The 12,854-nt window shown below is 34.4% G+C and overlaps 1 protein-coding gene across 2 annotated transcripts in view; it reads left to right on the forward strand.

Annotated features, from left to right (window-relative positions):
- ODR4 (odr-4 GPCR localization factor homolog) overlaps positions 1–12,854 on the forward strand; it is a 40,132-nt gene that overhangs the window by 4,356 nt on the left and 22,922 nt on the right. For both annotated transcript variants that reach the window (XR_014296991.1, XM_082658400.1), the window contains exons 3-9: positions 907–1,041; positions 4,632–4,727; positions 7,323–7,429; positions 8,461–8,497; positions 9,403–9,543; positions 10,558–10,653; positions 11,492–11,560. Coding sequence is in view for 1 of the 2 variants with exons in the window: in XM_082658400.1 (XP_082514526.1) it covers positions 907–1,041; positions 4,632–4,727; positions 7,323–7,429; positions 8,461–8,497; positions 9,403–9,543; positions 10,558–10,653; positions 11,492–11,560 (681 nt within the window). In the remaining variant the exon portion in view is untranslated. The remainder of the gene's footprint in view (positions 1–906; positions 1,042–4,631; positions 4,728–7,322; positions 7,430–8,460; positions 8,498–9,402; positions 9,544–10,557; positions 10,654–11,491; positions 11,561–12,854) is intronic.

A 12,854-nucleotide genomic window follows, 5' to 3' on the forward strand; every position in this document is an offset into this window, starting at 1 on the left:
AATTTAGGGAGAATTCCAATCTCTCTTCATGCTGCCTTTTCATTCCTTTCAGTATTCTACATGCTTCTTCTTTCTCTTTATTCCAGGATTCATCACTTTTCTTGCCTTCCCCTCAAGCTTTCAGGCTTGCCTCTCTCCTACTCCTAGGGTCAGTTTCTTTTTCTTTTCAAAATCATAGATTTTATGAAAAGAAAGAGCTTTCTTAATCAGCACCTACCTTTTCCTTTTGTGCACTTCAATGTAACTTTCTGGAAATAACTTTTATTGAAATAATTTCTCTTCCTTTATTTTCCGTTCCAGGATGACACTAGTGATTAGAATTTCAGGTCATGTGTGAGGATAACATCATGCTAACTTGTATTTTTACTCTTTCTTTATAGGAAATTTTCACTGTAATGAGACTGAGCTATTAAATTTTCCCTAAATTTATCTTTAGGTTTCCCACTTCTGGTTAGCATTTAATTGCTATTAAAACTGAGGAACATAAATCTAATATCACTTCACCTTTGTTTTTCTGTGGACACACATGAACAAGTTCCCCACTATCATTGTTTTTATGAAAGTAAGATGCACAAGGTCATTTGTTGCTTTATTTTATTGGGTTTTTATATTTGTTGAACTGTCTAATCTGTTCCAGTAAGCCATTTTTAAGGACCACTGCATGATTCACATTCAGGTTGCCCAAACAAATAAGGAGCTGGTATTAAATATATTAAAAGATAAATAACATGTGAGGAAAATGTTGTAAAGCTATCCATGAAAATCGTTTTCTCTGTAGATTCTGGTATAATACAGGTATTAACAATTTAAGCTGCTATAAATATTGCTCAGTTTTTGCACGTCATAAGGGCTTTGGATTCCTCAGTCAGTTATCACCCTAATAAGCTTTTCTAATTTGTTTTTAAGTGTTCTTCACAAAAGGATTACGTGATTCTTGCCACTAGAACGCCACCCAAAGAGGAACAAGATGAGAGCTCCAAACATTCCAAAGCTAAGTTGGATAACTTGGATGAAGAATGGGCCACAGAACATGCCAACCAGGTCATCACGTTTGTTTCTTTATATAGTTAAGTTTGTGTTTATTGACTAACAAAATAAAAGTACCTTATCCTCAGGTTACTAGACTAGGATTTCAGAGTACTCATTCTTAAGTTTTCAAAACTTGGGTAGTATGTCAAAAATAGAAGTATTTTCTGCTCTGTTTCCTCCATGATTATATTTTTTATTTATTGATTACTTGCATCTAGTTTTTAAAAAAGTATTTTCTTACTTGAAGTTAAGTAATCCACCCAAGATTAGTGTAATAGGTAGTGAAACTGGGATTTGAACCCAGGTGGTGTGACTTGAAAGCCTTTGATCTTGTACACTATGCTTTTCTATTGTTAACTTTTATCTGTTGTGTTTTTTAACCTATATCCTGTTATTGGTCATTTACCTTATTTCCAGTTTTTCCTTATTTTAAAATAATACTAGTTATTGGTAACATTGTTGCTGGTCAGAATTATTTTAAAGACTTAAACCAGGTACTGAGGAAATAAAATGATGGTTAAATTTTTCTTTAATGTCCTTAGAATTTATATTTTAAGCAAAGTGAAAGACATTATTACCAAAACAAATTGTAAGAGAAGTGAATAAAAATAGGACAGTACTATAGGAATATAGAGTGGGGAATGATTAAATATCTGTCAAAGGTTGGATTCAAACAGCTTCACAGAAGGCTCTGAACTTGAAAGATGAATAGGACTTTGCTAGTAGAAGTCAGGGAGCACATTGAATGCAAAAAGGACAGTGGATAAATGACCCAACGGCATGAAATTTAAAGGTATGTTAGAATAGCACGAAATTGGGTGTAATTGAAGCATGGTGTATATAAAAGAATGCTTTTAGACATAAGGCTGTATGGGGCCAGTTTATGGATGGTTTTGAAGTGTCATTCTAGGAAGGAAGGAGTTCTTTTGGAGCCAGTAGCTCTATGGTAGACTTTCAGAGCTCCCTATATTGAGAAGGATTGAGAAATAATCCTGCCAATAATTGAGAAAGTAATTGCAGTGCCCTGGTACAGTGTAAATGGAGAGTAGAGGGATTGGAGAGAGAGAGAGCAGAAAATATAGTTACAGTAATAGTTCAAAAAAAGGTGACATGAGCTAGTGACTAGACTGCAAGCTTCCTGAGGATGGGGTCACGTCTTTTTTGTTCATGGCCGTATCCTTAGTGCCAGGCATAGTGTTCCCATGGTTTATGTGAGAACTCCAAAATGTTGGATAAGTGAATGGATAAATAAGCAAACTAAAGCAGTGGGCTAAAACTTCATTGCCAAAACATTTCAGAGAAAGAGCTAGTATTAAGATGATTCAGTGACCAAGTAGATTGGCAGTAAAAAGAGATTGTGAGAGAGTTGCTAAAGATTATTGAGATTTTTTTTTAGCCTGGGTCTAGGAAGATGGCGTTGCCATTACATGAAGAGGAAACAGATTTGGGGTGAGTCAGAGAGAATGATGAGTAAATTCACTTAAAAGTAGTTATTGAATGGATTATATCATCCAATAAAGTATGTTAAAGTAAGGTAAAAATAAAATTATTTCCTTCTCCAATTATCTTTAAATCTTCAAACACACACACATGTTTATCTGCATTTGTGATGGGGGGTAGTATGTAGTTATATTTTTGAAAAATGCAATAAATATTTAATACCATCTTCTAATGAAATATTAAATATTTTAAACTTATATTTCCAATGGTTTGTAAATAACGTTCTACTCTAATTTTGCTTTTGGCCTTCTGTAAAATTACATACCTGTATCTATATCTATGTCTAGTCTATATACATCTAAACACACAAACATAAAATTTATGTAGTAAAACAGATAAACTTTTTATCCCCAGCAAGAAATGGTTAATTTTATTTGTTGATGATTTTCAAAAGATGTGCAAGTTCCCCATGCTAAGTATGAAAACTTTATTCCTTATTTATGTATGTCAAGCTTGTGTCACTGTAGTAAACAGAATTTATGAAATCAGAGGGAACCACCAGCAGACATAATGCAAATATATTAGGGGTTAGACTATGGTATCTAATTTTCTGAAGACTTAACTTTGTGATCAGTTTGCTCATACATTAAATACGTAAAAGGTAACCAGAGCACTAAGAGTATAGATGGTAGAAAGGAATACATGTGGCACTAAGAACTAGCCACAATGATGTGGAAGGAAAATCACAGATATTATGCAGGACAAACTGGTAGGATGTGTCAAAATCCTTAAACATATGTATGACCCTTTAACCTAGTTATCCACCTCAGGAGATTTATTATAAGCAAATAATCCTGTGAACACAGAAACTTGCTAGGATTTTTAACCAATATTATTTTAAGGTACAGAAAAATTGGAAATAATATAAATGCCCAATATCAATAAGAAGGTTTTAAAAATTGAGGTAAAGCTAAACAACAGGAAACAATGGAGTTTCAAGTTGGACCCCCTCTGCGCAAATCACAGACTCTGCTGAATATTATAGGGATACAAAGGTAGTTGAGAATTAACTTCTTCCATTAAGGAGCTCCCAGATCAACTAGTAAGGTTCAGACATAACCATAGTACAGGTTCATGTGATAAGCTCCATGGGAAAACTACACTGAGGTCCTGCAGGAATTTGGAGATCAAAGGATCAGGGAAGGCAGCTTCCTCAAGCTGACTTCGAGGTATTCAGTAGAGTTCAGACATGTAGACGTGTAAGAGAAAGTCTTTTCAGGCTGAGTGAGCAGCCTGAGTAAAGGTATAGAGTTAGAAAGCGTAACTATATATGTGGAGAACAGTGAGAAGTTTGTGATTGATGCTTGAATGTTTCATGGGAAGTAGTATCAAATGAGGCTCTGAATATCAGATCAGCCAGATTTTAGAGAGTCTGCAATACCAGTCTAAGATAAAAATTTGTATTTTATTTAGCTGATAGTGGAAGCCCTTGAAAAATTTAGGAGGTATTTTAGTTTTCAATCTTAGGAGAAAGGAGTTTATTTATTGATGTAGCTAAAGAGTGTCATTATTAAATGGTTTTATTTATAAAGTAGTTTTAAGGTAAAAAGTTAAGGACACTCTAGGAAGATTGTGTGCATAATAACACCCCATTCATCTTGGTTTTCATCCATTTTGGCTGCGTTGGGTCTTTGTTGCTGCGTGCGGGCTTTCTCTAGTTGCGGTGAGCGGGGGCTACACTTCGTTGTGGTGCGCAGGCTTCTCATTGCGGTGGCTTCTCTTGTGGAGCACAGGCTCTAGGCGCGTGGGCTTCAGTAGTTGTGGCACGTGGGCTCAGTAGTTGTGGCTTGTAGGCTCTAGAGCGCAGGCTCAGTAGTAGTGGTGCACAGGCTTAGTAGCCCCATGGCATGTGGGATCTTCCCAGACCAGGGCTCGAACCCATGTCCCCTGAATTGGCAGGCAGATTCTTAACCACTGTGCCACCGGGGAAGTCCCTATTTCTCAATATTTTAACCAGTTTTTTCAAAGCCCCTACCTCAATGCTTTGCATATAGTTGGTACTAGGTAGGCATTTGCTGATTTAATATTTAACTTCTCAAACACAAAAGATTGCATATAATGTCAAATGCTTTTGTTAGCTAATACTATATTTCTGTTTACAGGTATCCAGAATGCTACCAGGGGGACTTTTAGTTCTTGGAGTATTTATTATTACAACTTTAGAAATGGGAAATGAATTTCAAAATACCCTACATAGAGTAAGTCTGAAATATCAAAAATTCTTAAAGTTATATCTTAATTGATTATACTTGTATACAGTGATCCTAGTCATATTTAGATTAATTCTCTATGCTGGGATTATGTTGAAACAGCTTTTTCCACCCAATTGCTTGGTATCTTGAGTGTAATACATGTCAGTATTTATATTTTCAACAAATGCTACATATTTTTAAAATAGTCGTTATTTTAAAGATAACTTTTTACTATTGTGAAACAAGTTATAATGGTTTAACAATTTTTCTTGTGCCGTAGCAGTATTCTGCTAGACCTTCCATTTAGTTCCAAGTGATTGCTGTAATGTGAAATTAATAGGTTTGGCAATTCTTCATCTCTTCAATTCTCTCAGGATCCTGAAAGTAAGACATAAAATAACAACAGTCAGATACTTATTCTTTATTTCTGGACTGAGTATCTATTATGAATCCCCTGCTTTTTGTTTAATTCCTATGTCAATCATTTGGGTAACATGGTTTACAAGTAAATGTGAGGGTCCACAAGCTGTTTCCCCTTAAGCCCAGACCTAAAGCAAACTCTGTGCAGCCAGTTTTCATCTCTTTTAGTACTCAAGATCCAAATAAGCCTTCAAAAGTTATTTTCCACCCCAAGAGAGAAGGAGACCTCATTATCTTGAGAAGTGCAAAACCCCACAGAATCCTTCCAAACCTTTTTCTAGTAAAAAGTGTACAGCTAAGAATCCAGGTGCTATAGATTCTTCCAGTTTTGTAACATTCTCTCCCATCAAATATCCCACCTTCAAATCTTTGATATTTGTACTTATGGGGGTAAAGGAAGAAAATGGTGATAATCCCTCCCCTGGCAAGTTATTCAACCTTCTGCCATTTTTACCGTTTTAAATAAATGTACCTCTTTTACAATCATTCATCCTATTTGGCATTTTGAAATGTAATCTATATCCATGTGTATTTAATAGCATTGGCTGTGCATCCTCTTGTGGTTGGGTTGAATGTGGGCTCAGTGCTAGAGAGATACAGTAGATCCTCCTTCCTCTTGCTTTTTGTATCTCTTTTGTTTCTAAGAAGCATGTAAGATTTTAGAAAGGCCCTATTTCAGAAATTGTAGCATTTTAATTATCTAACTTTGTTTCCATTGACCTGCATTGAGGGACAATATATGAAGTAACCTTAAAAAACTCGTCACTGTCTCCCATAAGGTCATTGCTAAGAACTTTGTTATATTACATAATATTGTCTTTAAAGAAATTTCTTTTGATATCATTATTAAGAAAGTTACGCCTCCATCTCCGGGCTATTGTAAATAGAGCTGCAATGAACATTTTGGTACATGACTCTTTTTGAATTATGGTTTTCTCAGGGTATATGCCCAGTAGTGGGATTGCTGGGTCTAAGTGTCCATCATAGGATGAATGGATAAAGAAGATGTGGCACATATATACAATGGAATATTACTCAGCCATAAAAAGAAACCAAATTGAGCTATTTGTAATGAGGTGGATGGACCTAGAGTCTGTCATACAGAGTGAAGTTAGTCAGAAAGAGAAAGACAAATACCATATGCTAACACATATATATTGGAATTTAAGAAAAAAAAATGTCATGAAGAACCTATGGGTAAGACAGGAATAAAGACACAGACCTACTAGAGAATGGACTTGAGGATATGAGGAGGGGGAAGGGTAAGCTGGGACAAAGCGAGAGAGTGGCATGGACATATATACACTACCAAACGTAAAATAGATAGCTAGTGGGAAGCAGCTGCATAGCACAGGGAGATCAGCTCGGTGCTTTGTGACCACCTAGAGGGGTGGGATAGGGAGGGTGGGAGGGAGGGAGATGCAAGAGGGAAGAGATATGGGGACATATGTATATGTATAACTGATTCACTTTGTTATAAAGCAGAAACTAACACACCATTGTAAAGCAATTATACTCCAATAAAGATGTAAAAAAAAAAAAAGAAAGTTATGCCTCTTCTGATCAATTGTTTAGCTTATGGACTGTGCGAATTAGGGAACTGATTGGGTTTCTCTGTGCACATTATTTTTAGAAAGCTTAGAGCCAAATTTATGAACCCTCTCCCCATATCAAGTATGCATTTTTATAATTCTTACATGTGGCATAGATTTTTGTCACTATTTCTGATTTTTTTCACTTAGAATTTATGTTATTACTATATTTTATGTGCCCTTATGTATTATTACCTTACATCTTTTGTGACATTTAAATAAGAAATGCCAAATGGGTGACACGCTCCATTTTTATAGGTTAAAAATCACTTGTCACTTCTCATTCTAATTAAAGTCTTTATTCTGTACTTCACTTAAATGTTAGTTGCCCAAAATCATGTTCAGTTGATCATTAATGACAGTGAATTATATTTTTTTATTTAACACCTAATTTTTATATATCCCTAAAAATGGAATCTAAATGGTTAATAATCAGTTTCACTCTTTCTTTTGAGAAAAAGGAAATTTAATGATAGCATCATGGAATTTTAAAGCTAGATGAGTGCTTAAGGATATTATAATTGTCTTTTTCTGCACTCTCTTTCTTATTTTATTTTGCGTTCAGTTGATGTGTTTTCCTCTCTTTCAGCTAGTATTTGCTGTGGAAAAATCTATGAATAAAAAGAGACTGTGGAATTTCACAGACGAGGAAGTCTCAGAACGAGTGACACTTCACTTTTGCTCTTCTACAAAAAAGTATCTTTTATTTAGGTGTTTATGTTCTAAAGTATATGATACCAAAATAATGTTCCTGCAGGTTTTTTCCCCAAACACTTATTTAAGTCATCATTTAAAAAATAGGCTTAGTTTGTACATTTTTCTGTAAATAACACATAATTCGGACTGCCAATAATAATGGTAATAATGGTTGTTAATCATGTATCAGGGTTGTAAAGAGTTTGAGAGAGGTGGCAAGGACTGGGTATTCTGAACTCTTTACCAGCTCTCCACCCCTGTACATTAAAATACACTAGGGCCCCTACAGAAAGGTACAGCTTAGGCAAAGTAATGCTTTTATTTTGTTTACCTCCAGTTCCTATAGATAAAATGTTCAATGCAAAGCACAGGTGCACTGAGCTGGCAATTTTTATATCTTTGGCCAAGATCAGGTGCCACTAAAAGCCAATTATAGGGCCTTCTTAGCTTCTTTCCTCTACATATTACCAGGGCAAGTACCTCCCAAGCATGAGGCAGCCTCACCAAGGGAGTGAAGCAATGCAAGGGCCCAATAAATTAGGAGCTGCAAAAAGACAAAATTCAAAAAGTGATCATCCCTGTAGAAGGCGGGCTGTTAACTCCTTTGGTATTTAACTAGAAAGTTTCATGTACAGACCCTTTGACCCAATAAACATTCCCAGGCTTGACTTCATTCAGAACAGCACTCCTATTTGTTAAAAAGGGTCTGTATTTGAGGACAGTTTTGTAAGAGCTATCATTCTATTCATTGTGATTAGCAGGATTTATAAGCAGTAGGAAATAGTTTAAAGTACCACAAGTATTATAGTCAGAGGAATTTGTATATATGTAAGTATATGTATTTACACAAACATATACATACATATATATGTGTATACATATCTTTAAGTGTCATGCCATGAAGTGGTATGATTTTGTAAAAACTCTTGGATGCATATACTTTATTTTTATTTTTTGATGGTTTATTTTCTTTTGATCATCAAGAATTGCTTTCTTATTTTTTTGGTTATTTCTATCCTTAATTAATAAAGAACATTTTGTCGAACTTATGATATCCATAATCCAAAGGTAAGAAAAACTGCTCTTTAAAGATTTTTCTGTGTTGCAAACTATTTTTAAATAAAATTCAATTTTTAGTTTTAATAATTTTCAGTGCTATCTCTTCCTATTAATGTCCACAACCACCTGTAGTTTTTTTTTTGAAATATGATTAATTTCACTACAGACAAGGACAATTTGTGTTTTTTTTTAATTGTTAAAATATTTTTGTTAAGCTCTCCCTACCTTGTTTATGTGTCTGGTATTATATTTGAGAGGCTAGCAGTAAAAGTGTCTAGGCTTGTGGGAGCCACAGTGCCCAGTAAACAGGCTGTCTGTACTCAGCAGGATCCAGACTAACATTTTGCCAAGGTGTCTAAAAAGCAATGTGAGGGACTTCCCTGGTGGTCCAGTGGTTAAGACTCTATGCTTCTACTGCAGGGGGGCACGGGTTTGATCCCTGGTCAGGGAACTAAGATCCCACAGGCCATGCAGTGTGGCCAAAAAAAAAAAAAAGAAGCAGTGTGAAAAAGTAATGCAGTATTCTGTTAGCAAGGATAGAACAGAAAGGAAAATGTCTGGCACCTAGTATTTGCTCAGTGATTATTTACTCTCCATCAGAAGCTTCAGAATTGACACTGTTGAAGCTACATATGGGACCTACAGGACCAGAGGACTTCTCAGGATTTTAAGCAAGCCTTTCACTGGGCGAGGGAGTTGCCAAGATTGCCTGGGATGTGCTGAAGAATACTGAACTTTTAATGCATGCTTTATTTTTATTTAGTTCTAACCTATTACCCTTTGATGAAGGAATTTGGCCAAATATATTAGATAACAGCTTGTATAAGTTACTGGGTTGTACATTTTATGATGTTTTATTGCTCCGTGTGTTTTACGTAAATCACATATTTTATGTTTTTCCCCCTTTGCTAAAGAGTTCTGCAAAACCAGCAGATTGGAAGTATCAAAATGGACTATCAGCTTCATGGCTTTCTTTAGAGTGTACAGTATATATTAATATTCATGTCCCACTGTCTACTACTTCTGTCAGCTATACTCTGGAGAAAAATACAAAGGTATCAGGGTAAAATGAATTTTCTTTAGTGATTGCTGAATAGATGATCTGCCTTTATTCTGGTTGTCTATGCCATTCATTTTATAATCCTCAAAAACTGCATTCTAATTATAATAATATTGTTATGGGTAACTAATTTGTTACTCTACCCAGATTAAAAAATTAGAGGTGGGACATTGTTATCATACTAATGTATTTAGCATAATAAGTGCTCCATAAATACTTGTTAATTAACATGTAATTATGTACATTGTAAAATATAATTATGTAGGAAGATGTACTGTTTGGTCTTTTTGCTTTCTCTTCATCTTTAGTTTTTTTAAAAATTTATTTCATTGAAATATAGTTGATTTACAATGTTGTGTTAATTTCTCCTGTACAGCAAAGTGATTCATATATTTTTTTTCATATTCTTTTTGATTATGGGTTATCACAAGTTATTGAATATAGATTGACAGTTTGGGATTAGCAGATGCATACTGTTATATATAGAATGGATAAACAACAAGGTCCTACTGTATAGCACAGGGAACTATCTTCATCTTTAGTTTTGTTTTCCATCTTCCAGTTCTTTTTTGTATTTCTGTACCATTCTTTTGTTCATAACTTATTTCTCTTATTTTTTCCTATTGAAAGAGGTAAATGGAACTTGCTTATTTTTTCCTCTTTAATACTGCTTTATATATTTGTTTGAGGCTCTTTCTCTTTTCTCACTTTTTTTAAGATAACAGGAATTATTGAATTTTATTTGACTGTGGTTATTAAGTCTCCTAGGTCTGTGACATAAATGTTAGTTTGGGAAAAAGATTAGAAAAACTATTATTAAATATGGGTGAAGTGCCAAAAATTGGGGATATACTTTTTTGTTGTTTATGATATTGAATTTAAATGCCATATTGCTGATACTTAGGGATTTTTAATATTTCAGTATACTAGGTAGAAAAAAGTCGACTCGAGGGAGTTTAATTGAGATGGCATTATATTTGAATGATATCCATGTTGTGTTTCTTTTAAGAATGGACTTATACACTGGGCCAAGCAAATAGAAAATAGTATTTATTTGATTAATGGACAAGTTAAAGATGAAGATTGTGACCTATTAGAAGGACAGGTGAGTTAAGAGAAAATCATCTTACTTATGAAATTATTTGTGCTTAAGGAAAAATAAAAGATGACTTATCTTTAGTTCTTTAGGCCTTGCCTTCATGAAAACAATTCATCTACTTTTTATTTCTAAGGTCTTTTAAACTAAAGTGCAAATGTTTTTCTCAGAAAATGATAGGAGATTATTTCTGAAATCATAGGAATTTTGAAACCTAAAGGAGAGAGTGTCATCTAAATAACATCTAATTTCTACAATGTAAACTGCTTGCTTAAAACTAAAGTCATGTTCTGCCCTGATAACAGTTTAAAAACTAAGTTTGACCATTTTATAGGAGGGGTCTGTATGGGCTTCTAAAATATCTTTGATTTGAAGAGGAACTTTGGTGATCTCTCCCTTTAGAGCAGGGATCAGTGAACTTAATGTAAAAAACCAAATAGTAAATATAGGCTTTGCAGGCCATGTGTTCTCTCTTACAACTGTTGAGCTCTGCTGTTGTAGCATGAAAGCAGCCATAGACAATATGTAAATGACTGATCCTGGTTGTGTTCCAGTAAAACCTTATTTACGAAGACTGGTGGCAGTCTGGATTTGACCCATAGGCCATAGTTTGCCAATCCTTGCTTTAGAGGAATAAAAGTAGGAGATTAATGGTTTTTAAGAGTGCACGTTGATTGATGTAGACGACACAAAGTTACACATCTATAGAAAAAGCTAAAATAAAACAAATAATAAGACCTTTTTTCCCTCTGAGTTACTTAGTGTATGTTGGATAGTCCCTAAATTGTCTTTTATGTTCCACTCCAACCTCAACAATCTAATTTTTTAAATTTTTGTGTTATTTCAGAAAAAATCTTCTAGAGGAAATACTCAAGCAATTAATCATTCTTTTGATGTCAGAGTGCTAACACAGTTGGTAAATATTTTAACATACTGCTTATCTAAAATTAAAATACAGTATTTCTTAGAATAAGCTTAATGAAATTGTTTCTGTTTTTATGGTGATTGTTAGAGAGTCAAAGAATTTTAGAGACGTAAAGGACTATAAAGAATGTTCAGTTCTAAGAAAGTTATTCCCAAGAAACATTTTAATAAAACCTATTTGGGTCTATTGCCTCAATCCTATTAAAATTTTAACATCAAGTAGATAGCAATTAGGAAAAAATGTATATATGTATACATACCCATATATATGTACACACATATACATATATACATGTGTATGATATTTGGTGTTGTAAGTTTTATGAGCAAAGTTGCAATTCTTAACTTAAAAATAAAACGTGTGCACAGATGTGCCAAGAGTTGTTATATACCTAATTTGAAGCAGATTTATACCTCTGATTTGACAGAAGCCACACAGTATTGGCAAGGTTTATGTTTTTATATGGTTGTTTTAAATTACACGTCTCTTTTCTGGAATTTAAAGTTACATAATTATTCCTAAAAGTATGCATACTTTTGATTTTAATCTTGCTGGACATTATCCTAGAGGCCAGATAGGGTATAAAGTACATCCATGTTTTTAGAAAACTTTTCATTTCAATATTATACTGAAGGGGCTTCCCTGGTGGCGCAGTGGTTGAGAGTCCGCCTGCCGATGCAGGGGACACGGATTTGTGCCCCAGTCCGGGAAGGTCCCACATGCCGCAGAGCAGCTGGGCCCGTGAGCCATGGCCGCTGAGCCTGCACGTCCGGAGCCTGTGCTCCGCAACGGGAGAGGCCACAACAGTGAGAGGCCCGCGTACCGCAAAAAAAAAAAAAAAAAAAATTACACTGAAAATGTTGAAACAGGGAAATACTACCAGGACTTATATATATTTTTAACTGAATAAAATAGACTCAAAAGCAGTTTGTCATATGAGGATGCTTTAATTTCTTCTTTTCCTTTTCTGTGTTCAGCAATACAACATTACTAAATTGTTGTTGGACTTATGCCACTAAACATTTCTCAATTTCTCTTCTCAGTATCTTAAAAGTACTTTTAGTCTTCAGTTTTCCTCCTCCTTTTTGATTTTAGAAGTGTTCTTTATTTTAAGGCTATTCCTCTACCTATATGCTTTTTACTAGTTATGCTTATGTGACCTCTCAGTTTATTAAACAATTCAGTTAAAATTATTTTAGTTATAAAATTGCAGTTAGAAGATGTGTAGAGGATGGGAATATAGAGAGAAGAGTAGAAGATAATATCATGAGATAATTTATTATAA

Source organism: Grampus griseus (assembly GCF_964374135.1).
Source record: "Grampus griseus genome assembly, chromosome: 1".
In the NCBI taxonomy this organism is placed as follows: domain Eukaryota; kingdom Metazoa; phylum Chordata; class Mammalia; order Artiodactyla; family Delphinidae; genus Grampus; species Grampus griseus.